This window comes from Callospermophilus lateralis, chromosome 1 (genome assembly GCF_048772815.1).
Source record: "Callospermophilus lateralis isolate mCalLat2 chromosome 1, mCalLat2.hap1, whole genome shotgun sequence".
Lineage (NCBI taxonomy): Eukaryota > Metazoa > Chordata > Mammalia > Rodentia > Sciuridae > Callospermophilus > Callospermophilus lateralis.
The window spans coordinates 3,693,695-3,720,065 of NC_135305.1; the positions used below are offsets into that span (position 1 = coordinate 3,693,695).

Sequence of the window (26,371 nt, forward strand, 5' to 3'; positions counted from 1 at the left end):
TGTGCCAGGGACTAATGAAGTCCAGGAGCGCTGACTGCGAAAGGGACAGCTATGATCAGCTCCAACTGCAATGGGCTCAATGTTCCTCCCCCAAATTCACATGCTGAGCTCCTACCTCCCAGTTATGGTGTCAGGAGACAGACAAGGTCAAGGGGATGCAGCCCTCATGAACAGGCCCTCGGACCCTCCCCTGCCACATGGGGTTCCCCGGGTGTCAAGCTGGAAATCTGACACAAGAAGCAGACCCCCACCAGAGCCCCACTGCGCCGCACCCTGAGCTTGGACTTCCAGCCTCCAGAACTGCAAGAAATAAGCTCCTGCTGTTTATAAGGCTCTCAGTCCCTGGTGCCCAGTGACAGCCACCTGAGATGACACAGACTGGGGTGACGTAGTTTCTTGCTGAGGACTGCGGCGGAGCTAAGGGGCAAGCCCTCCTGTGGGAGGCTGCGGAAAGGCAGGAGGCGTCCGTCTGGAAGAATCTGTTTTAGTTTATTTGTCTTTCCCCTGATCTGTCCTGGTTTCATGATTGTACACCTGCTAACAGGACGCCCAGCCTGGGGTCCTAATGTGGTGGGACAGCTGCACGTGTCCACTCCCTCTGGCCTCCTGGTTGGGCTTGTTGGTCTCAGTCCTCTGACTCTCTGCCTGTCTCCTCCTCAGGAGACTGAGCTGGCTGCTGCGTGGTGGTGGGACGGCCTGGCATGTGGCACATTCACACGTCCCTTAACTGGCTGACCGCGTCCTTCCCCCGCAGGGGGGCGGGCTCTCAGTCCTCCCTGCACCTGGGAAGCAGGAAGCCTGGGAATGCTGACGAGGCAGCGGGCGGAGGGGGAGACGCTGCCTCCAGGGCCAGCAGTGGACAAGCCAGTCCTGTCCGGGGTTTCCAGGGTCTCTCAGAGTCGCTCTGGGTGTGACGGAGATAAAGGGGAGAGGAAAGGGAATTCCCCAGTTCCTGCTTGGGCTCATGGCTGGGTCACTGAGATTCTACCAAGAGATGTGGGGAAAAGGAAGTCACTTAGATTGTCTTTGGCTCTCGGGTTGGCTTCTCAGATGTGTCCACCGTGTCCTGTCCTCAGCCTGTGCCTCCTGGACTGCGCCCCACGAGGCCCCACTCCAGCTGCCCCCCTCCAAGTGCTGCCTCCCCAGGAAGCTCCCCTCCATCCCGCTCCCCAGCCACGGTCCCACGGGACCCTGCCAGATAGATGGCCTTCTCCTAGGAAGTCCACCACAGTGGGTCTTGCCCCTCGTGGCCACTCCCTTACCAGGGGTCAGGGCTTGGCCTCAGGCCAGCGAGCCAACTCCAGCTGCTCAGAGCTGGCCTGTGTCCCCTCCTTTTGTTTGTACGTCTGTAAATTTATGCCTTTTTAGAAACTCTCTTTTAAAAGTGGGTTTTCATTCAGTTTGGGGGGTTATATTATGTGGTCACTCAAGTTACTTCAGCCAAAAAGTAAATTGATCTATAAATTCTACTTAACTAGGAGCTAGGAGTGAAGACTGCACGAGGCCCAGAGTCCAATTCCCCATGACACACACACACTCATACACACACTCACACACACACTCACAATCACACTCACACACACTCACAATCACACTCACTCTCACACACACACTCACACATTCACACACACACTCACACACACTCACACACTCACACATTCATACACACACTCACACACTCACACACACACACTCACACACACACACACTCACACACTCACACACACATACACACACACACTCTCACACACACATTCACACACATACACACACACTCTGTCACACACACTCACACACACACTCTCACACACTCATATACACACTCTCTCACACACACTCTCACACACACACACTCACACACACACAGATGTACACACAATTTAAAGAGTGATTTTGTAGAGAAGAGGGCTGGTTTACGTTTATGTTTAAGTTAAAGCAACAGGTTAAATATTTAAATAGATTTCTAAATGGTCCAGAAAATTCTGAGGCAATGACTCTAAGATCAATGAAGACTTCAGTTTGTTTCTTCAGTGCTGGGAGTGAAGCCTGGCCTTGTGGCTCCAGGGGACCAGTCTGTCACGTTTCCCGTCTCTGTGCCTTATGACCCTCTGAGTTGCCACGATTTGCTATTTCAGGCAGATGATGTTGTGGGACCGAGAGACCCAGACCAGGTCCTCCCTGGGTCACCGACTCACCAGGAGTCGGGGACCCCTCTTACCTTCTGGCCTCAGGCTTGCCGTCTGACAAATGAGGGGTCAGCTACACCTCGAGTTCATTCCTCCTAGAGCATCCCCTGGTTGGTGCTCCGAGGTCTGCTTCCCAGGGGGCACAGGAAAGGGGACTGCGGTGGTTAAGTGGGACTGTCAGCTGGACTGGATTAAAGGACACCCAGGAGACACTGGGATTGAGAGACTTCTGCGTGTGTCTCTAGAGTGTTTCCAGAGATGATTGGGACAGCAGACTGAGGGGGAGGACCTGCCTGGAACGTGGGCAGTCCACCAGGCCGGGGCCCAGGCGGAACAGAAAGCAAAGGAGGACACCCTGCCCCAAGGCGAGCTGCGTTCTTCCTGGGCAGGTACGTCCCTTGCTGCCGCCGCCGCCCACGCTCGTGGCCCTTGTCCAGTGGTCCTCAGGGTGGACCTCCACACCTTCAGTCTCTGTCCGGGTCCCTCTTGTGCTGAGGTCCAGCTTCCTGACTGAGCAGCTCCTGGTCCCTCCAGCTCCCCAGACTGCGGACAGTCACGTGGCACTGTCCAACTTGGGATCCTGCACGCCAGCCCCACAGGACACGTACCCTGTTGGTTCTGTTCCTCCAGGACCCGGCTAGCTCAGGGCCCCGGGGCTGGGGGAGTCATGCGTTTCAGAATCCCAGCCCCTGGAACCTGCCCCTCATCTTGGCCGGATGTGGGGTGGGGCTGGGGGGCAGGGGCATGGGCAGCTTCCCAGAGTTCTAATGACCTGGTGAGAAGGGGTGCAGTCACAGGGTGCCTCTGCCAACGGGCTGTCCAGGTGCTGCTCGGCACCCTGACTGTGACGTCTGAAACTCGAGTGAGCTCCCCGTGAACTGGCCCCACCTCCACCAGGCCTCTCCTACGGGCGTGTTGGCGCCCAGGTGTGCTCTCGGCGGACCACGCTCCTCTTTGAGAGCCCCTTTCCTAGGACCGCGTGTTTTATTCTTGCCTTCTGTGGGTTCACCTCTCAGCTGCACCAGATGTGAGAACAGATGCGCAGACTTCTCTGCACCTTCCCGGGCACGTGGCCTATCTGGTGCTCTGACGGGTGTGGTAAAGCACTCGCATGTTCGGGATCGATTAATTTCGGGATCGATTAGCAATACGTTGGGTCATAGGATACATGTTTCTGACACTCTGTGTATAATCTCAAGCCTTCATAGGCCCCAAATGTTCATCGTTGAAATTGTTTTCTATCTTTAGAGATGGCCCAGTTTCACCAACATGTAAGAGACCGCAGCCAGCTCAGGGGCTTGTCCTGGACATCAGGAGGTAAACTGTGGGACGCGCTGGCTTTGCCCTGAGGAGCCGAGACCGTCATGAGACCATGAGCACCGTGGCCCTCGGCAGGACCCGTCCCTGTCCTGTAACACGTGGTGCTCCTACCCCACGGCCCCTGCCTGCAGCTGTGCCCTGCAGACGCAGCACCCCCGGCCTGGACTCAGGGCCACACTCACCTTCACACTTGAGCAGGAAGAAGTCCGAGCTGTGGCTGAAGGAGGCGCTGAAGTAGGTGCAGTTCTCAACCAGGTCGCAGGACAGACACTGCCTGTTGAAGTTGCCCACCGTGTTGGCGCTGTGAGAGCAGAGATGCCGTGAACCAGAGCCCGGCACACGGCTGCAACCTGGCAGATGGCTCCTGCGAGGGCAGCTGTGGTCCCTGCTGCTGACCTTCTGGGCCTTGTCCTGTCAGTCCCCTGCCCGGGCCCTGGGAGACCACCCCCCCGACGTCTTGCCCACACCTTGGCTCCTGGGACTGGGAGTACTTGGTCACCTATGGCTCTGTGTGGCTTGGTGTGAGGACAGCCATGGTCCAGTACCCGTGCTCCACAACCGCATGTGCTGCTCTCTGAGTGGACAATTTGGCCATGTGGGGACAGCAGAGATGTTGACACATCAGCCGTTCCTCTGAGAGCCAAACACCAGCGTGTGAGAAGCAGGAACTCTGTAGACACCAGCCAAACCCAACTCCGGCTGTTTCCAAAGCCCAAAGCACCCTAAGGTGTGACACGGTGGCCTTGGTGGTGCCCACCAAATGGAGCTAGGTGAGTGGGGACCGATTTGAAGATAGCACCCAGGCCCACCCTGGTCAAGTACGACTTCAGGTCCAGAAGGCCTAACGCGTATCCCAAAATGGAAAGATGCAGAGATTCCCGATTCCCTGGAGGAAGCGCTCCTCGGCACACCGCCTGGGCAGGGTCCATTCTGACCCCAGATTCCAGAACGGAGCCTGTCCGGGCAAGCGTGGAGGTACTTCAGGGGAGAGAGAGGGCAGCTTCAACCACACACCTGACTGGATGCCGCTGGCAGCTGCCTCCCCTCCATTTATGAATTTGGGAGCTGCCTGATTTCAGTGACCCCGGCAGAGGAGCGGTGATGTCGGGTCTATGGAGAGAAGCAGCCTGGGATGGCGGGTGCTTGCCACCCTCTGCCAGCGTTTGACTCTCAGCACAGAGAGAGGGGCCACAGGCCGTGGCTCCTGCCCTCTGGTCTACACTGGGGGGTGCCCTCCCCAGCAGCCTGTTGTGGTCTCCTTCTGGTTGGGAGGTGCCCAAGGGGTGCCGACTGTCCCTCTTCACCTGTGCCATCCTGGCAGGAGGCACCTGGGGCCAGTTTCACTTCAGAGCCCCAAGTTTCCTCCCAAGAGAACAGTGACTAGGCCTGGGTGTTTCTCATCATGTCTCTCCAGACCTTGCAGCTAGACTCCTTCCCTGCCTCCCTGCTCCCATGTGGAAGGGGGTGTTCTGCAGGCAGGAGGAGCCTGGGCTACCTGTAGAGCTGTCGTCTCCGCGGCAGGTCCTCCGTGCTCAGGAAGTAGCTGTGAAGAGGGCAAGGGCACAGGTTAGTGTGCCGCAGGGCGTCTGCCCTCACACAGCCCGCGCGACCTGGGGGCGATGAGCCACACCAGTGTGGGGCCTTGGGGCCTGAGGTGTCTCCTGCACTGCCTTCTCCTCAGTGCAGGGTCCTGCTGCAGCCGGTGAGGGTGCGGGGAGGTGCCCCGGATTTGGATGTGGGGATGTCTTGTGACCCTCTAGGGGGCAAGGGCCGAGGACACCTTTTACAAGGTGGCCCAGGGAACTTGCCAGGTTTCACCCGCGATCCTGCAAGCTTTCACGGCTTGAGCAGGGAGGGGAGCAGCGGGGGTAAGTGTGGGCCCGGGCCTCCTGGGTCTTCCTCACCAGCAGGTGGCTGCAGTAAATCCCTTGGCTTCCCCAGCCCCCTCCCTCTTGGAGGTGGGAGAGCAGCGAGCCCCTCAGGCCGTCACTGTGTCAGGGAGATAATGCTGTGGAGCCCTGGGCTCAGGGCCAGCACACCCTGGGCCACGCCCAGGACTGTAGCCCCCGCCAGCAGCACCGCAGGGCTGTGGTGAAAGGTCACCATGGCAGGGAGCCTTGCACTTTGGAAGTCGGCTGGAGAGGCAGGACGCCTGTCAGGGGAGGCTGGAGTGAGTGCCACCGTCTAGGACAGAAGGGGCTTGGTGCCTTTCCCTGCACCACCAACAGGATGGGACTAGAGATAGCAGAGCCCCCGCCAGCAGGGAGGGCCCAGCAGCCGCGCTCACTCACATCTTATTCCGCTTCTCATCGTAGGACAGGATCTTGGTCACGTCCCAGTCCCCGGAGGTGATGGACTGGATGTTGTCATTGCTGCTGTTGGGCTGAAACACAGACAGGCATCAGCAGAGAGGGGCTGGGCCCCAGGCTCGAGCCACACAGAGGAAGGCAATGCCTGTCTGCCACTGCTGGTCTCCGCAAGGCCTGGCTGGAAGAGGCCTTCCCGTCCCACCCTCCGGGTACCGCCATCCCAGTTCCTCCGACCAGCATCTCCTGGAGAGGCAGGTTTGTGTGCTGCTGATGTTGTGTCTCTTACATCTGTGAACCTAGGAGCAGGGTTCTTCCTCCAAGGGCCGTGGAGGGAGGAAAGGGGGAATGTGCGGAAATGGATGAGATTGGGCAAGAGAAAGGAGATGGGCAACGGAGGGAGGAAGCCAGGCCTCATGGTGCACGCCTGTAACCCAGTGGCTTGGGAGGCTGAGGCAGGAGGACGCAGGTTCAAGGCCAGCCTCAGCAACTTCGTGAGGCCCTGTCTCAAAATAAAAAAATTTAAAAAGTGGTGGGGATGTGGTTCAGTGATTAACTGACCCTGGGTTCAATCCCCAGTACCAACAAAACACCATAAAACAAACTCCTCTAGTAATTCAAGAGATGCAAATCAAAAGGACTCTAAGATTTCATCTCACTCCATGCAGAATGGCAATTATCAAGAATACAAGCAATAGTAAGTGTTGGCGAGGATGTGGGGAAAGGCACACTCATACACTGCTGGTGGGACTGCAAATTGGTGCAGCCAATATGGAAAGCAGTATGGAGAGTCCTCAGAAAAGTTGAAATGGAACCACCCTTTGACCCAGCTATTCCACTCCTGGGTTTATACCCAAAGGACTTAAAAACAGCATATCACAGGGGCACAGCCACATCAAGATTTACAGCAGCTCAATTCACAATAGCTAAACTGTGAAGCCAACCTAGATGCCCTTCAGTGGATGAGTGGATAAAGAAACTGTGGTATATACACAATGAAATATTGCTCAGCATTAAGAGAGAATAAAATCATGGCGTTTGCAGGTAAATGGATGGAGTTGGACAATATCATGCTAAGTGAAGTTAGCCAATCCCCAAAACCAAAGACCGAATGTTCTCCCTATTATGGGTGCTGACCCATAATGGGGGGCTGTGGGGAGAAATTGATTGGGCAAAGGGGAGGCAGGGAAGGGAAGCGCGCGTGGAGGCGGGAAGACGGGGGGGGGGGGATGAGGTGGACATCATTCCTAGGTACACGTGTGACTGACTGACCACGTGGTGCGACGCTACATTGTGTACAGCCCGAGAATGAAAAGCTGTGCTCCATTTGTGTACAAGGAATCAAAATGCGTTCTGCTGTCGTGTTAACTAATTAGAACAAATTTTTTAAAAGTCAAAAAAAGAAAAACTGAAGGGAAGGAGTGGCAGCGTGGCTTGGTCATTTCTGTGCCCTTGCCAAGGACAGGGTGGAGCTGAGCAGCTGATGATCCCACGTGCCCCACCCCAGTGCCTCCAGTGCTCAGCACCATCATGGCAACAGTGGGTCACCAGGGGGAGTGGCAGGAGATGTCTCCATGGTGACTTGGGTGTGAGCTGGGCAGCTGTTTTGGGCTGCTGGTGCCATGAGAGGCGGATACCCTGACAGGTGGATGCCACAGTGGAGATCACTCAGGTGACAGGCCTGGGGCCAACCCCCAGGACCACAGACATGGGAGCTGGGAGATGGAAGGCCCTGGGAGGTCCAGGGATGCTGAGCTCCAAAGCAAAGGGGCAGGCAAGGCGTGGGCACCTGGGCGAGGGGAGACCTTCTTCCTGCTGAATGTCACCAGAGTCCCCAGCAAACGCAGAGGCCAGGGTGGAAGGAACACATCTAAAATTCTTGACCTTGTTTGCCATGTCCCCGTGGTCTGAAGCCCAGCTGCCAGCACCTGACCCCTGCAGTAGACGTGATTTGTACCCAAGGAGGCGTCTCCCTCAGCACCCCAGGGTCTCAGGTGCGGTGCTCCTTTCTGGAGTTTCCTTTTGAAACTGATTTCACAAGCTCCTATTTGCAGAATGTTTCTTATTAACGCTTTTCCTAAGTTCCTATTTACCTGCCCCGACCCTACGTAACTTTAGATGGCCCCCCAAATGGGACCCACACACAGAGGACGCGGTCTGTGACCAGGGACATGCCACTCCTGCACCCCCAGTTTCAGGGAAGAGTTCCTAAGGTTCTGCGTGAGGCAGCGCCTCTTAGGGTCACCTCTGAGCAGGGGACTGTATTTGCCAGGATGCACACTTTGGAGTCAAAATTCATGTCTATTAATCTCTGAGGTCACTGCTCGGGGGAGCTCCTACCCAACCACTGAAGCCCAGAGTCAGGTGTTTGAACAGGGTCCCCTCTGCCATTGCCAGATGGGTCATCCGCTCACTCTTGTGCCCGGGAGCATTAATGCAAAGAGCAAAGCTCCACCCCTGCCCTGCTCAGAACCTCTACCCAGGACAAGTGCAGCCTTCTGCCCCCGCCTCGGGAGCCTAGCCTGAGTGTCAGCAGCCCCGGGTCCCCCGCGGCCCTTGGAGGGACATGTGAGTTTGGCCACGAGAAGCGAGTGCCGACAGCACATGCAGGATTTACCTGGGATGAGGACACAGTGATGTGGTAGAACTTTCCTCGCCCGCCCTGTGGGATCGCTCTGACAAAGAAGAACTTTCGGCCATCCTTGGAGAACACTGGCTCTTCATTCTGCACAGAGTGAACAGACCAAGTCAACACAGAGCTCTGCTGATTTTGAAGAGGGTGGACTGGGATAAGATGCACCCTGAGGTACATTTTCTAGGTGATCTCTAAAGAGAGGCAGTTGGGAAAACAAGTGCCATGTGGGGCCTCTCCTTTCCTTGGGGATCCTGAGCCAAACGGGGGTTTTCTAGAAGAGACACACGGGGAAATTAAGAGGCAGATAAAAAGGCAGCCCTAGTTTCTAAAGCATGGGCCAAGAGACGGCCGTGTGCACGTGACAGCTCACCTGAGAGCAGAGACTGAGCTCTGGAACACTCCGTGCTGCAACCCCCAAACACACGCTGCAAACCCCCGGGGACTGTGGAGTTCCTGCCGTGGCTTCTCTCACACACCAGGAGGAGCCCGATTCTGGGCAATCACAACCTGCCTCTGCCTTTCAATCCTTTAATTCTTTTCCCTAATAAAAACCAGCCCATGCAGGGCATGGTGGCCCGTGTCTGCAATCCCAGGGGCTCAGGAGGCTGAGGCAGGAAGACGGCCAGTTCAAAGCCAGCCTCAGCAACTTAGCAAGGCCTAAGAAACTCAGTGAGTCCCTGTCTCTAAATAAAATGTAAACAAGGGCTGGGGCTGGGGCTCAGTGGTTAAGCACCCCTGGGTTCAATCCTGGTATCAAAAAAAAAAAAAAATAGAAAGAAAAAAAATCCACCACATACTGAATAGCCCATCAAGAAGAAGGAAAAAAAAAAAAAAAAAACAGGACAAATTCTACATATTCCAAAATGTAGGCTAGAGGAAGGCTCACCAGGGCTCCCCTCTCCAGGGAAGTTCAGCACAAGGCAGAACTGTGTCAACAAGTGAGCCTGGAAAGACTGTCACTTTTTCCTGGAAACAACCAGCACGTCCGGTCTCCCCTGGGCTGGACCAGAGGGGTGTACTGTCACTTCATCTCCGTCCTCAGGCCCCCTAGCACTGAGCTGCCAGTCGCTCAGCCCCAGCCCACCCCAGCAGTGTGGCTGTCACTTTGATGGGTGAAAGGGGATTTCACAACAGCAGCATCTCCGTCTCTCTGAGGCTCACGGTTGAGAGTTTCCATCCGTGAACACCAATTAGTTGGCTACCTATCTATTTCCTGATTCCAGGAGCTCCATGTTGGTGCAGGGATGGGGACAAATGGTCAACACACCCAGCTGGCACGGGAAACTCATTTCCCCGCAGTGAATGAACACATGCAAATAGGATGTGCCCAGAGAAATCAACTAACATGTGATTAAAATGACATTTAATCTTCATGAATATTTGCAATAAAATGAAACCTTTAATCTGCAAATATTGATTTTTCTATTTAGAGCTGGAAGTGGGGTATTTAAAAGCACAGGGAGTGGAAAGACCAGCCATTAACTGGCCTTTCTCCATGGACTTCTGTTTGCCAACAGCAGGACGGACAAGGCGGTATTCCTCGTTTTCTGGGGGGAAATGTTTGTACTTTTGGCAGAGATTAAATGTGGTATAATTAATTCTGGCCAGAGGCATTGTGTTTATAACGAGAAAGCCTCGGCATTGGGACGCGACCTTTCTGGCTCCATGGAAACCCTCCGTGGTACACCAGCAAAGGCCCCTGCCCCAAGGGCTGCTCTCGGACTCGGCTCCCGCGTGGGGAATGTGGCTGGTGCAAAGCCCAGGGCTTCCTCACCGGGGTCTGGGTTTCAGTCCTGGTTCTGCTTCTCCTTTGATCTGGGGGAAACTTCGAAGTCTCTCTGGTATGGCTCCTGGCTCCCAGGACTCCATTCACAGCAGGTCCATGAAGAAGGAGTCCTTGTGATCGGCGGTACACCTTCTCTGGGCTCTTTGGAGCATTTCTCCAATTCTTTCCGCGATTCACATATATTTGTCTTGTCCCAGCTCCCAGCCCAAATCTTGAAAACACAAACTCTAAATCTGGTTAAGGAAACAGACCCACAAGACTAACTTCAAGCAGAATGACAGGCTCAGGTGTTGGGCTGTGGAGACCTCGGGGGTGGACAGAGGGCACTGGCCATTGCTCTGGGTATTCTTGGAGTCCAGGGAACTTGCTGGCGTCCACACAGGCCTTCGCCTCTTCTCTTTGGCTCCCCTCTGTGGGTTTTGCTGCACTCTGAGAAGTGCAGGAGACGAGGCCCAGAGAGGGCTGGCAGTGCTGCTGTGGTTCACCCAGAGATGCTGCAACAGGGACCTGGACACTGGTCCCTCTGGGCAGGCAGGCGGTCTCAGGCCTGCAGGACTTCCTACCTCGTCTCTCTACACTGTCTGAGCAAGCTCCGGGGACCCACTGGAGATGATGTTCGAGAGTGTGGCCTCAGCATGGTCTCCCTTGATTGTTCCTGCAGACCTCTGCTATGTGCCCCTGAGCCCGAAGAAGCAGCCACCAGCTTGGTGGCAGTAGACGGCAAGTCCAGACTTAGTTCCTAAGTCACCCTCCAGGACATCACGGCACCTTGCAGGATGCAGAAACAGGACAGATTATCTTTGAAAAGCAGGGTGTACAAATTCTTTCCTTTAGGGAAGAAGGGGGCAATGAGAAGCTGTTTGCATCTGGATCTCACCAGGGAGCCATGGCCTCCACACAGATGCGTGGTCTTAGGATGTCCAGACATGTCCCCTCTCCCCTTACTGTGGCCCCAGCACAGCATCTGGGAGAATGTTTCTCTAACAGAACGTGAGGCTTTAAACTAAAGGCTACTTGTACAGTTTAAGCATTTGTTTATTATAATGTTAGCTGTCTGCTACTAAATGCCTTAAAGTTTACCTTTTAAAACCAAAAGAGTGATTATTTTTATCTATGCAACTTTCAAGTGTTGAGTTGCTTGGCTGGGAAGGACCTGGTTTCTGAATCCCATTCAGGATGTCCACCCTGTGCCTGGGCTGGTGTCCATGAGAAATGCAGCCAATAAAACCAGAAAAGTCCAGCTGGTGATCCAAGGCCTCTCTGCAGCACTGGGGAAAAGAGGAGCAGAGGACAGATGGATGGTCGGTCCCCAGCCCCCGAGGACCAGGCACTGCTGTCCATCCAGGAGCGAATCCCTGGTGTCGGCCAGGAGCACTCTGGGAGATGGACAGGGAAGCAGGAGTGGGAGCCTCTCTCCTGTCGTCCATCAGCCTCTCCTGCCCTCCACCGGTGACCACTGCTGTTAGTCTCCACTCCCCCCGCAGTCTTCTGAGTTAAGGAACTTGCTGACCCTGGACACTTTGTGGGAGTGGAATCACACCACAGGGGGCGTTTGTGTCTGGCTCCTTTCCCGGTCACAGCCGGAAGGTGGAGACCACCCCAAATCCCCACCTTTCCTTTGTCCCTTGATGGACGGCTGACTCCTTCCCTTGCCTGCGGCCAATGACGCCTCCATGAACACAGGAGCTCTGATGTCTCTTCAGCGTTTTTACTCCATGCCCTTCGGCTCTCACCCAGAATGGGACTGCTGGATCACACGCAGGTCCATTTTCGTTGTTCCAGAAGGCTCCACGCTGCTTCCCTAAGGCCTTTGATAACTTCCACTCCTGTTCCCTTCCTCCACACCCTCTCCAGCACCGTCCTCCGGTTCCTGACAAGTGCCATTCCACCAGACCCGAGGCACGGCTCCTTGAGATTTCAATTTGCACTTCTCTGATGACCGTGACTTTGAGCCTTTTCAACCTGCCTGTTGGCGATCTCTGTGTCTCCCTTTGAGGAACGTCTGTTCGGATCACTTGCCCATCTTTGGACGGAGCTTCCTGGTCTCTCCCTACTGAGCTGTCTGGGGTCCTTGGGTGGTGGGGCTGAACCGCGTGTGGGGCTGCAGGCTTTCCTCCTGTCAGCTCTTCCCCACGAGGTCTCCTGCCATTTCTCTACTGTGGCTCTCACGGCCTGGGCTCTTAGGTTTGAATCCAAAACACTGTCGCTCAGCCCAGTGGTCATGGAGCTTCCCCGCGTTCTCTGCTAGTGGTTGGCGGCCTCAGGTCTTAGGTTTGAGTCTGCAGTGCCCTTGGAGGTAGGTCTTCTCCCCACTCCTGCCTCCCCTCCCCCACGCCGTTTGTTCCACTGATGGAGAGTCTGTTCCACCACCACCCTGCCGTTTGGTCAGGATGGTCACGTTTTGCCACTACGGCTTCCAGGTGTGTTTTGGAGTCAGACGGTGTGATCTCTCCAGCTTGTTACCTTCACTCAGGATTGCTTTGACAATTCAGGGTCTTTTGTGGCTTCATGTAAATTTTAAGGTTGTTTTTTCTATTTTTAAGAAAACTATCACTGATGGTTTTAATAATTGATTTATAAATACTTACTAAACATATGACAATACAGATAATGGATATTTAAAAATGATTTGTTCTAGTCTAATTGACATTTCAACTGATAACATGAAAACATCACTTTTGATAGCAGGTGCTCGGTCCAGGTGGCATTCAACAATTTCCAGTTGTTCAGTCTTAGGGTTCCTGAGCTTTCTCTCATTCTTGATAACTTCTTGGCTTGGACTTGGCACCCAAATTTGGTCACAGGGAAACGAAAGTGATCCCACTGAACCTTTCCTCTTTCGTATCAGAAAAAAGATGTGTTTAAAGTAGCCATGTCCATCTGTGAGGTCTCTCTCCCTGTGATAATTAACAGAATCTGTGACTGATCGCTAGCTCCACAATTAACGAAGCACATAGCAGTCTGAGCGCTAAAATGTTCTTGGAGGGCCTCTGATGATAGTTTTATTGTCCAACTTTAGTTATTTTTCATAAGTAGAAGGCTGTTTCAATAGAGAAGCGTGTTTGTACTATTCCACAATAATTCCTGAGAATTTTAAGACAATGGGATAGGAAGAAAGAACATATCTAAAAATTTTCCTACCTGTTCTTTCTAAAGCAAGAGCTTGGAATGAGACAAAAAGAGCCGAAGAAAGAAAACACCAGTTGTTACGGTTTGGATCTTGATGTCCCTCCTGAGCTCGCTGTGGAAGGCCCAGTCCCTGGTGCAGCAGTGTTCGGAGGTGGGTTTTGGGGTGACTGGGTCTCGAGGCTCTGACCTCAGCAGTGGGGTGATCCATTGGTGCATTCAGGCTCCACGGGCTTGCGGGCAGGGCCTTCGTCACTAAAGCAAGCTCTCTCTGCTTCTCGGGCACCAGGAGGCCTGCAGCTCTACTCATCACCAGCTCCTGGATACGTGGCACCGTCTCACCTGAGGCCCAGCAGCGGGCCCAGCGACCAGGGACTGTGAACTCTGAAACCAGGAGCCAAAATAGACCTTTCCTCCTCACATACTGGTTCGCTCAGGTATTTTGCTACGAAAATGGACACAGTAGTGCTGAAGGTTTATTATTTATTTTTAAAGTATTGTCACAGGCTGATTTACCCCAGCTTCTCCCAATCTCTCTTGATTGGTGTGTGTGTGTGTGTGTGTGTGTGTGTGTGTGTGTGCTCGCACGCGCACCACGCCCCAGTCCTGGTCTTTCTAGGCTCGGGCTCCCACGGCCTCTTCCAATGGACCTGTCTTCATCTGAGTCAAGGTTAAAGAGCCCCTGAAGGCTGTGAGGAGGGGCCTGGGGAGACTCAACGGTGTCCACTTTGGGTTAGACATCAACAAGACCACTCCAGGAATAAGCAGGAATCTTGACCAGGCTGCCCTTCTCTTTAGGGCAGTGTTCATGGACTCATCATTCTGGGTTCACCCAGGGACCGCGTTTGAGAACCTCGGTCTCTCCAACACACTGTCCCAAAGAGCAGCGATTTTCCACTGTCTCCAGGGAACCCAGCTTCTGCAGTCCTGCCCCGGGGGCTTCCAGGGAGAAGGGGAAGAGCCTCACTGCCCACCCACCCGGGGCCTTGCACACTTCTGTGCTCCTGGCTGGGGAGCCCCGTGTGACTGGGCGGGAGGAGCCGTGGGAAGGGACAGACTCGGGCCTGCAGAGGGCTGGGGAGGATGAGCACTCCTCAGGGACAGTTACCTGTCTGTGCAGCCACGCTTCACTTTCATCCTCGTGTTTCTGAAAGGAAATAAGAGCATTAGAGAAGGTTTTGTGTTGTTCGCGCTGCGTGGTCAGCAGTGCAGAAAGCAATCTGTTCTGCACGGCGGCTTCGCGAGCGCGGGCAGCGCGGCAGAGGAGGCGCCCCCTCTCCTACTGTGGCTCAGCGCCAAACACAAGTGTCCTTGAACAAGAAGAGAGTCACTGTCCCTGGAGACAGTGAGGAATCTCGCGGAAGACGGTGGCACTTACTCCACTTGGTGTCACACTGGCCAACTGTGTGTCCCTCTGGTGGTCACTGCTGACCAGGCGTGTGCCCACTTACAGGCAAAGCTCGGGTGCTGCGCTGCTTTAGGGTTCTGGTGTGTACAGGGGAACACTCAGAATCTAATCTGACACTCTAAGGAGCAACCCTGGTGGGTTGAAACCCTTTGAAAGTGTTAAAATATGAGAAAAGATCTCACAGGATTGCACAGAAAGATGCATCAACAAAAGTAAAGCCCCAAACACAGGGTGAAGCTATTGGGCACACTTGATGCCATCCCAGGGCACCAGGGGCTGGCACAGGCCTGCCCACGGGTTCTTGGTGGCTGCTTTTCTGCCTGGGGATTCTGGGTGGGAGGAGCGCTGTAGCTGCCACATGCTGATTGGGCACAGAGATGTGTCCAGCCTCCGGCTCCCGGAGGAGCCCCTCAGAACAAACCAGAACCTCCAAATGAGATGAGAGGCAAGGAAATCCCTGACCAACTGGAAACAAGTCACTGGGGTAGCCCAGCCACTGCCTGCACCACCCAGGTGGGGATGTCCCAGCCCTAAGGTCACTTTCCATTCCCAGAGTTTCTGAGAGGCCTGGCTGAGTGTGTTCGTGGGGCTCAGAACTTGAGGCCAGGGACCTGCGCTCCCGGCTGACCAGCCCTCTGGCTGCTGTGTCCAGCCTGGAGGGGCGGCCTGCCTTTCTTGACTCTACCACATGCTGTCACCCAGGCTCTTGGACACCTTGCGGGGGCTGCATGTACTGGGGAGGGAGGAGCCTGGCTCTGGGTTGAGTGGAGGAGACGGCAGCAGAAAAGGGCCCTCCAGGCAGAGAGACGCTGCACGGGGGCTCCCGCCCGAGCCGAGCCTGTCCTTTCCCCTCCTGGAGCATCAGCTAGAAAGCTGGGCTCCTCCGCAACTCAGTGGTGCTGGGTAGAGACCAGGGTCTGCAGGTGCTGCAAGGAGGGATCCGGTGGCCAGGTCGCAGGGATCCTGGGCTTTCGCTGCAGTCCCAGAGTAGCCCACCAGGTGGCACCAGAGCAGCCCAGCCAGGGGCCACCTGTGAACTCCTCCAGAGCCTCCGCCTACCTTTGTGCACACCCCGGTGGTGGCATCGCACAGGGTCAGGATGGACACGTTCTGTGCGCGGTTCAGCCAGGTCACAGCCACCTTGGTGCTGGTCGCCCACTTCACCATGGTGATGTAGTACTCCCTGCAAACACGGAAATGCACAGAGTGAGCAGCCTTGTGGCAGCACACGGAGACCAGGAGCCTGTCACACCACAGCCCTGGGGACAGGGTCCATGACCATAATATATGGGTGACAGAGGCCACTGCAGTTCTAGAAAGGGTTTGTCAAGAATGCAGGAGGACACAGAATCATGTGGGCTGCCAGGCACTCTGAGACAGCCACTGCCTGCACCACCCAGGTGGGGATGTCCCAGCCCTGAGGTCACCTGGTGGACGTGGTGGACTGCTGATCTGGGTTCATCCACAGGCAAATGCCCAACTCCAGAGGCAGTGGTGGGGAGGGATGAGAGGCAGGGCGGAGAAGGACCAGGCAGCGGGGAGAGAGGGGCCAGAGAGGGGCTTCCTGGAGACCCCAGCTCCCAGCTAATGGGGGCTGCCACGGCTCTGCTGTGCCCTCCTCTTCCTTAAAGTCAAAATACCCAGTGGCACTCTCTGTCGGACTGGGGATGCTGGCTCTTGCTTCAGGTGAACTTGGTTTGATCTCCTAAGTGTTACGTAGGAGGGAAACTGGGGCTTTGGGTCACTCTTTCACCCAGAGCTTTCCAAAAAAGTGTGACCCCTCTCCCCAATCTTACATTGAAGAAGAAGAAAATGTCAGGAAACTAAGTGCCCAAAAGGAGTTGCGGGTGAATGCCAAGAATGTTCTAGAAGCCAGCTAACACTGTTCAATCACCTACACCAATGTATCTATAATGAGATCTACTGTTTAGAACCACTACTTTGTGGTCTTACAAGACCTTTTATCACTACAAGCTGTGGTGCATCTCCAGACAAGCAGGGGAGCGGCCTCACTGCACAGAATAGTAATCCTAACAGGTCTAAACAGCCAGCCCTCGTCAACCAGGAAATCAAACCGCTGAATGCCTCGCATTGCCCAAATCTACCTGCTAATAACCCAGTTTTCAATAATGCCCTAAATCAAGGGTACATGACAACGAGGAGTCTCCAAGCAGAAGGAGTCTGACCCTGGTGGTCCCCGGCATGGGGCCAGGAGGGGCTCTGGACCTGCTCGTGCTGGGAATTTGAGGCAGACATGGTGGTGAGTAGCACCCTAGATACGTGCACAAAGAGCCTGGCACTTGGGCATAGTTCACAATGCGTGGCTCAATTCATGATTTTCAAGATGCAGCCAGTTGTGTTCACACCACCTGCTCCCCAGCCTGCAGGCCCTGCTCCCCGTAAACGGGCTGGGTGTTTACCAGGTCTGGGACCTCCCTCTGTCCTCTGCCCTGGCTTCTGCTCCACAAGACAACGTGCTCTTTGGGCCGTATTTCCCAAGGTCCCAGCAGTTTCACTGCCCTAGGGCTGGAGCAGCGTTTATGAAGATGGAATGTGTTATCTCTCTGAACATCTGTAGGCATAAACATTTTACTTCACTTTGATCCTTAAAAATATTTCAAGATCTGAGCTCGGGACTTGCTTCACATGGAACAAGTTCTATCTTTCGCAGTATCACAGCCGGTCTTCCAGTCTGCATGGGATTAAAGGGCTCTGGGAACAACGGACAGGAGTGACTGATGGCCTGGGAGCTGCTTCCCTGTCCAGGAAGTCTGCACCCAGGCTGTCTGTGAAGCCTCACGGGCACCGTGTTCACTCTGCCAGCACACTTTTGCGTGGGCATGAAATCAAGAAGGAAAAGGAAGAGCCCCAGGATGACGGATTTTCCCCAAGACCCTCATACTGAGTAGGGACAAGGCTAGTTTTGCTTCCATTTGTTGGAAACATCCTGTATGTCCTCCTGTTTTTTAGGGTGGTGTTCTGCACAAGTCTTCTTCGTAGGGGTCAAATAGTCCTGTGTGTTATTGTCAAATTTCTATGTCCTAACTTTGCATATGAAACATTATAAATTGAAATTCATGGGTGGATGCAAACCTCCTTTTGGTAACCAAATCCCTAGCAATACTGTTGGAACAAGTCATCAAGAATGTCCCCTGGGGAGCTTGGGCTGCAGCCGGGTCCTGTGGCAGCGGTAGCAACTCCACGGCCAACCTAGCTGTTCTCCGGCTCACACTTGAAGTCCTCGGTCACCAAACGCCTAAGGCAGCACAAGCTTCCTGCATGGAGCCAGGGCAAGGTGAGGACACCGCCCTGGAGAGGCCACCTCCAGAAGTGGCCGCCACACCATTGCTTCCTCTGAATGTGGTGAAACACCTACTACTGAATGGGGTGCTACATCCTTTCCGTTTTCACTCTCTAGTTGGGAGGAAGGGAGCTGAGTGGGGGTGGGGGTCACTGTACTAAGAATGAGGCTCCAGCCTGCCCAGTTCCCAGGGAGCCTTCCTGGTGTGGTGACCTCCTGGTGTGGTGACCTCCTGGCTGGGGGTGACCTTGGCTGGTGTGGTGACCTCCTGGATGGTGACCTGGCTGGTGTGGTGACCTCCTGGATGGTGACCTGGCTGGTGTGGTGACCTCCTGGATGGGGGGTGACCTTGGCTGGTGTGGTGACCTCCTGGATGGTGACCTGGCTGGTGTGGTGACCTCCTGGATGGTGACCTGGCTGGTGTGGTGACCTCCTGGATGGTGACCTGGCTGGTGTGGTGACCTCCTGGCTGGGGGTGACCTGGCTGGTGTGGTGACCTCCTGGATGGGGGTGACCTTGGCTGGTGTGGTGACCTCCTGGATGGGGGTGACCTTGGCTGGTGTGGTGACCTCCTGGCTGGGGGTGACCTTGGCTGGTGTGGTGACCTCCTGGATGGGGGTGACCTGGCTGGTGTGGTGACCTCCTGGATGGTGACCTGACTGGTGTGGTGACCTCCTGGATGGTGACCTGGCTGGTGTGGTGACCTCCTGGATGGGGGGTGACCTTGGCTGGTGTGGTGACCTCCTGGATGGTGACCTGGCTGGTGGGTGACCTCCTGGATGGGGGTGACCTTGGCTGGTGTGGTGACCTCCTGGATGGGGGTGACCTTGGCTGGTGTGGTGACCTCCTGGATGGGGGTGACCTTGGCTGGTGTGGTGACCTCCTGGATGGGGGTGACCTTGGCTGGTGTGGTGACCTCCTGGATGGGGGTGACCTTGGCTGGTGTGGTGACCTCCTGGATGGTGACCTGGCTGGTGTGGTGACCTCCTGGCTGGGGGTGACCTTGGCTGGTGTGGTGACCTCCTGGATGGGGGTGACCTTGGCTGGTGTGGTGACCTCCTGGATGGGGGGACCTTGGCTGGTGTGGTGACCTCCTGGATGGTGACCTGGCTGGTGTGGTGACCTCCTGGATGGTGACCTGGCTGGTGTGGTGACCTCCTGGATGGTGACCTGGCTGGTGTGGTGACCTCCTGGATGGTGACCTGGCTGGTGTGGTGACCTCCTGGATGGGGGTGACCTTGGCTGGTGTGGTGACCTCCTGGCTGGGGGTGACCTGGCTGGTGTGGTGACCTCCTGGCTGGGGGTGACCTTGGCTGGTGTGGTGACCTCCTGGCTGGGGGTGACCTGGCTGGTGTGGTGACCTCCTGGCTGGGGGTGACCTTGGCTGGTGTGGTGACCTCCTGGCTGGGGGTGACCTGGCTGGTGTGGTGACCTCCTGGATGGGGGTGACCTGGCTGGTGTGGTGACCTCCTGGCTGGGGGTGACCTTGGCTGGTGTGGTGACCTCCTGGCTGGGGGTGACCTGGCTGGTGTGGTGACCTCCTGGATGGGGGTGACCTGGCTGGTGTGGTGACCTCCTGACTGGGGGTGACCTTGGCTGGTGTGGTGACCTCCTGGATGGTGACCTGGCTGGTGTGGTGACCTCCTGGATGGTGACCTGGCTGGTGTGGTGACCTCCTGGATGGTGACCTGGCTGGTGTGGTGACCTCCTGGATGGTGACCTGGCTGGTGTGGTGACCTCCTGGATGGTGACCTGGCTGGTGTGGTGACCTCCTGGCTGGGGGTGACCTGACTGGTGTGGCGACCTCCTGGATGGGGGTGACCTTGGCTGGTGTGGTGACCTCCTGGATGGGGGTGACCTTGGCTGGTGTGGTGACCTCCTGGATGGGGGTGACCTGGCTGGTGTGGTGACCTCCTGGCTGGGGGTGACCTGGCTGGTGTGGTGACCTCCTGGCTGGGGGTGACCTTGGCTGGTGTGGTGACCTCCTGGATGGGGGTGACCTTGGCTGGTGTGGTGACCTCCTGGCTGGGGGTGACCTGGCTGGTGTGGTGACCTCCTGGCTGGGGGTGACCTGGCTGGTGTGGTGACCTCCTGGCTGGGGGTGACCTGACTGGTGTGGTGACCTCCTGGATGGGGGTGACCTTGGCTGGTGTGGTGACCTCCTGGATGGGGGTGACCTTGGCTGGTGTGGTGACCTCCTGGATGGGGGTGACCTGGCTGGTGTGGTGACCTCCTGGCTGGGGGTGACCTGGCTGGTGTGGTGACCTCCTGGCTGGGGGTGACCTGGCTGGTGTGGTGACCTCCTGGCTGGGGGTGACCTGGCTGGTGTGGTGACCTCCTGGATGGGGGTGACCTGGCTGGTGTGGTGACCTCCTGGCTGGGGGTGACCTGACTGGTGTGGTGACCTCCTGGATGGTGACCTGGCTGGTGTGGTGACCTCCTGGATGGTGACCTGGCTGGTGTGGTGACCTCCTGGATGGTGACCTGGCTGGTGTGGTGACCTCCTGGATGGGGGTGACCTGGCTGGTGTGGTGACCTCCTGGCTGGGGGTGACCTGGCTGGTGTGGTGACCTCCTGGATGGGGGTGACCTGGCTGGTGTGGTGACCTCCTGGATGGTGACCTGGCTGGTGTGGTGACCTCCTGGATGGTGACCTGGCTGGTGTGGTGACCTCCTGGCTGGGGGTGACCTGGCTGGTGTGGTGACCTCCTGGCTGGGGGTGACTGGCTGTTGTGGTGACCCCCTGGCTGGGTGGGGTAGCTCCTCTCCTGGTCTGAGGAAGCTTTGCATCTACAACTAACTTTCCAGGGGACTCCAATGCTCACTTTCTTCATTCATGTGAAATTAAAGATAAACTGTGGCACTTTAGAGAGTTTTATGGTGGTGAAATATGAGACCTATTTTAAAACCCTGAAAGATAAAAACCAAGAGACTCTGTAAGGATTATGCAGTAAGAGTTCTTTAAAAGGGAAGCTCTTCAGTCAGCCCTCTCTCTCCCCCAGTGAGCACAGGGCGGTGTCCAAATGCCCTGGGACCCTTCGCCTGCCTCGCCCTGGGGGCTTCACATTGATCTCATCAGTGCGCAGAGATGCCCCATCATTTCCTGACCCTAAGAACTGCATTCTGCCATCAGAGTCAGTGCCAAGTGAGCTCTGGTCATTTAAAATTTTTTTTTTAATTTTTTTTTTAGTGATTGAGGAACTTTGTTTTTCTTTATTTATTCATATGTGGTGCTGAGAATTGAGCCCCGTGCCTCACACATGCTGGCAAGTGCTCTATCACTGAGCCTCAACCGCAGCGCGAATTCTGGTTATTTTTAAAGAAAACCAAGTGCAGTTGCCACAAAGAAGCTTCACCCCCAGGCCTTCAGAGGAGGCCGGGGCACCTGGGCGGTGCGGCAGGCTCATGCCTCCCCAGGGTGACCCTGGATGGAGGGCCTGCTCCTGCTGTGTGAGGTTTGCAGCAGTGGACAGGGCCCACGTGGTGCTCTGAAGGTGGCCCTGGCTGCTCTGCCACCGTGACTTATTTTTGAAAGGAGATGTTTTTTCTCTTCCTCTCCCCCTGCTCCTCCCTAATCTCTCCCCCTCTCTAATCTCAGGGGACACAGGGTCACCTTCCTCCCCATCCCAGGGAGTCACCTGTCCCTGAGCACACACCCACCACAGGAAGGAAGTGATTCAACTTGGATGGCACCAGAGGGTCTCAGAAATGACTCTCTCCCAAATTAACAAGTGGATCACCACTGCAACCGAGAACACGACCAGCCTTTGAGTCACTCTTTAAAAGCCCCCTGCTCTCCCTGGGCAGAATCCCAAGCTCCAGGAAAGGAGTGCCCTGTGCTTCTCCTTTGCTAGTAAAAAATAGACCTTCCTTGTCCTTTTTCTCAAATCTGTGTCCTTGTTATGGGATCAGCACCGGGGACAGGGACGGAGCTTTGGCAACGGCGGTACCTGCTAACAGAAAGGAGAACCAAAGTGACCCTGAGCCATGAAGGCTGTCCCCGTGGAAGGCCCGGCAGAGAGGGGCTCCCCGCTGCCCACTGCACACTGTGTTCGGCTCCGTTTCAAAGCTGTGGGCACTAACAGTCACAGACAGAAGAAAAGGCGTTGGCTGTGACCTCGAGGCTGGGCTGGCTTACACGGCATGGCCACATCAGCCTTCTAGCGTGCAGTGGGGCTGGCTAGCAAGTCCAAGGCGGCCTCTACCAACCTGTGTTATTATGGCCACAGAGACGAGAAGGCATCGTGGGAAATCACGGTGCCACTGACTGTAGTGCTGGGGCTCTCTCAGGGCAGCACAGAGAAGCCAGGCCCCAGCTGCCCAGGTGTGCTCCCCAGGTGCACCATGGTCCCCCACAGTCCCATCCATCCCTCCAAAGTTCTGGGCAGCCTTATAACACAATGGTTTACATGAGAATGAATTTAATACTTTAAAAAGATGTCATTCCGAGTCCTGGGGAAACGAAGATTCTGGCCGCCAACAGGGCCCAAGAAGTGGCTTAAGTGGAAGAAGCAGAGAATGGCCCAAGGAAGACAGTCGCAAGGCAAAACTTGCCGCCTGCCCACAGCCGTTACCTGAGGTCATTCCACTCTGTACCGCGGTCACCTTTTTTTTTTTTTTTTTTTTGAATTTTTTTTTTAATATTTATTTTTTTTTAGTTATCGGCGGACACAACATCTTTGTACGTGGTGCTGAGAATCGAACCCGGGCCGCACGCATGCCAGGCGAGCGCGCTACCACTTGAGCCACATTCCCAGCCCCCGCGGTCACCTTGAGATGAGAAGCAGGTCCTGCAGAGCAGCTGGGGACTGACTGGGGCTGTGGATAGCTCACACCCATGTATTTCTTCTCACTCCAGAGACTTAGGGGCGGGCACAGGGAAGGAGTGACACACACAAGGACAGAGGACAGCAGGAAGCCACAGACCCCAGGACCTTCCTCCAGACATTGGGACCAGAGCCACAGGGTGCTCTGCTGGGGGAGGGGTTGACACACTGTGAGCGGAGGCCCGGGAGGTGGCCTGGGACCTGCAGCACAGGAAGAACGCCGTGTGCAGGAGATGCAGAGGAGACAGGGGTGTCCCAAGTCTTGGGTACAAGAGGCGAGAAGGAAGGCAGAACTCACTTGGATCTTTGTTCCAAGATCCAGAAGCTCTTGGAAGGAGACCAGGGACCAGTGTGGGACCAGCACCAGGCGCAACAGCAGCACTGAACGCTGGGCCCGCGGAGCGCGACCCCTGACCTGGAGGGATGATGACCCTTTGAAACCCTCATTTTACATACAGCTGAAGTTTTAAACAAATGTGAGAAAAGGGAGACACTTCTATATTTGAGAATCAGGGAGTTTGCTTCCGACGGCCCTTCCTGGACAGGCACCTGGAGGTGTGCTGCAGATGGGCAAGAAGGTGGTGCGAGGCCCAAGGCCAAGGCGCCTGCCTGGGGGCGGGGCAGGACGGCCTTGGGCACAGCTGTGGAGAGGAGCCAGGCCAGACGGAGAGCTAGAGTTGGGGAAAGGAGCGAGAAAGAGCCTGATAGAACTTGGGGGAAAGAGAACAAAGTACTGAGATGTTAACAGAAGGCCGCGTTCCTGGGAGCAGTGCTACCGACGGCCGTCTTTATTCTAAAGCCCTGGATCTGCTCCTGAAGGCACTGCCTCCTTCAGAGAGCATTTAGTTGGGGCTTAGTGCGCCATCCACAGGCTCTGCCTGAGCCCTGCGAGATGGGCAGACACGGTTGCAGGGGAGTTCCCGGTTTGGAAGGAGACAGGGGAGTGGGCCATTTATGTCAGCGCCGGGAGCTGCTCTAATAGAAGGGTGTGCCCCGGCACGGAGCACGTGGGAGGGGCGCTTGCAGGAGCACGGCTTGGCTGCGAAGGTGGCAGAGCTCCCTGCACCCCAGCCAGGCGCCTTCACACAGAGTGCACAGAGGCCATGAATTTTTTATTGGCCCATTTGTTTGTTGTAAAATATTAACAGAACACTGCTCTCACAGGGACTCCTGTGCCATGTCACTTTTTGGCGTTCCAAGTGCTGGCGAAGGTTCTGACAGTGGTGTGGCCAGAGAGGGCGAGGGAGGAAGCGACCCACTACCTAGGGGCACCAAGAGCCTGCAGTCAACCTGGCATTTCCTGAAGCAGCGTCTGTCCCTCGGATCAGCTGGGATGGGAAACATCGCCACAGAAAGTTTTTTTAAAAGGATGAGCTTGAATAGAGGGCGGCAGAGGCAACCGCAAAGACACGGAGCCCAGTGCCCTGGATGCCAAAGCCCACAGCCCCCGCCCGGGCCTGCCCTCCAGTGGAGGAGCATTGGTGCAAACGACTGCAGGCAGAGCGCACCCCTGAAGCCGAGGAAGGAGGACTTCAGGACGAGTGTGGCTGCTGCACATGCTGTGGCTTCACTTTCAACCCAGGAACCAGCCAGGAACAGACCAGGCTTCTTTCCTTCCGCCTCGGGGGCTGGCCAGAACACAGGGTAGGCTGCCAGGGGAGGGAGGGGAGGAGTGTCGCGAGAACACATCTTAGGGACCCTGGGTCCTCATTCAGCAGTTCTAGGGCCTAACCAGAAAGGATCCATTGGTGGGAGCGAGTCTCCTCATGTCCCTTCTCCAGGTCTCTGTTTTCATGCCCATCAGTCTGCCATCCATCCACCCATCCATCCATCCCCCCTCTACCTGTCACCTATAACCACTCGCAGGCATCCTCATCCACCACCCTCCACTCACCTGTCCGTCCATTATCCACCCACATAGCCATCACCTGTCCATCCATTATCCACCCACATAGCCATCATCTACCCGCCCACCCACCCTCACCCATCCATCATCCACCCATCCCTCCATCCAGCCACCACCCACCCCTCATCTCCCACCAGGCCCACCCACGTGACCTGCTCACTGTCCTGCAATATGGATGAGGCATTTCCTGGTTAAACCTGGTGTCATGTGAGGATATGTCGGGCATTTTCCACGTGTCCCTGCAGGTCCCCATCCAGCTGTGTGACAGGGGCCAGGCTTGCCTGTGCCAATGCCATCAGGAGGCTCTGGCCCCGGGAGCACTGGCAGGAGAGTGAAGCAAGGGTCCTTCCACCGACCAGCCCCAGGCCACTGTGGTTTGCTGCGCTTGGCTCTGCCCCTGCCCCCCAGAGCTGAGGTGGTGTTAGACCCAGCTGCCGCAGGCCCTGCGCCCGGCCCTCCCACACCCACTTATTGGTAAGGGTGCCTTTGTTAAATGCTGTGGGGAAGGAATGGAGTGTGCCCTCTGTCCTGCTGAGCATCAGCGGACACACAGAAGCCACCGAGCTCCTGGGCACAGCTCTCCCTTTCATCGGAGTGCCTCTGTCGCAGAGATGGCAGCCCGTGAAGTAGGGGTATTGGGCCCTTAAAACACCAGAGAAAAGTGCTGAGCCCCGAGGGACTCCACCAGAAAGGCAGGAGGCAGCAAAGGACCTGGGGCCTCCTTTTACAGGGGGCTTTGAGGAGCGACTCCTGGGCTCGGGCGGATCAAAGACAGCGAGCACCTTGTGGATGCAGCCTGGTGCCGTCTCCAGGAAGCCGCTCTCTGTCCCTGGCCACACAGGGCCAGGCCTCACACTGACAAGGAAATGTCCTGATTCTTTTGGCCACTCTGGGCTCCCACAGGCCTGCAGCCTCTGGCTCAGCGTCAAGACCACTCGGGGGTCTCTCTGCAGCTGAGGGCCAGGCTGGCACGTGGCTTCTTCCTCCCTCCCTTCTCAGCCACCTCCCTCGGGCTTGGGTTCTAGTTCTGCCTCATCTTCCAGCATTCCCATCCTGCCCTGTCCACCTGTCTACTGGCCACTGGGACAGTCCTTGTTCCTACTTCGAAACGCGTCTTTGATGGTGGATCTCGAGTGGAACTGTATTCTGTGGTTGCCACGTGCTCCCGGGTGCTGCCAGCTACCCTCTGCCAGGTCTGCTTCAAACTAGGCAAGCTGCTCCCCTGGCCATCCCCTGCTTGTCCAGCCCCCCTTGAGGGCTCCTCTGCCCTCCGCTTGCCCCGGGTTCCCTCTAGAAGTTCAACGTTGAGCTGTTGCAGGTTTCTGAGGTTGGAGTGCTCTCCTTTTTCAAGGGTCTTTCTTTTCAATTAAAGTCTCTCCCTGTCTAAATCCAGATTTGCTGAGTTGCTGTGTCCACCCAGCAGGGCGCTGGGCTGGGGCTGGCTCTGTCCGTAAGCCATTCTAGCAGCTGATACATTAGGCAGCGTGACAGGCCCTTGTCCTTGAGCACCTCCAGGGACGGCCCCTGCTTCTTCCAGGTTTAGGGACCACTGTGAGCATGGCCCACAGGCAG

The 26,371-nt window shown here is 56.0% G+C and overlaps 1 protein-coding gene across 1 annotated transcript in view; it reads right to left on the reverse strand.

Moving 5' to 3' along the window:
- Positions 1–26,371, reverse strand: part of Dpp6 (dipeptidyl peptidase like 6) — a 618,489-nt gene that overhangs the window by 64,978 nt on the left and 527,140 nt on the right. The window contains exons 11-16 of the mRNA XM_076831376.2: positions 15,827–15,950; positions 14,468–14,506; positions 8,430–8,537; positions 5,798–5,889; positions 5,002–5,049; positions 3,689–3,807 (exon numbers count right to left, since the gene is read on the reverse strand). Coding sequence (XP_076687491.2) covers positions 3,689–3,807; positions 5,002–5,049; positions 5,798–5,889; positions 8,430–8,537; positions 14,468–14,506; positions 15,827–15,950 — 530 coding nt within the window. The remainder of the gene's footprint in view (positions 1–3,688; positions 3,808–5,001; positions 5,050–5,797; positions 5,890–8,429; positions 8,538–14,467; positions 14,507–15,826; positions 15,951–26,371) is intronic.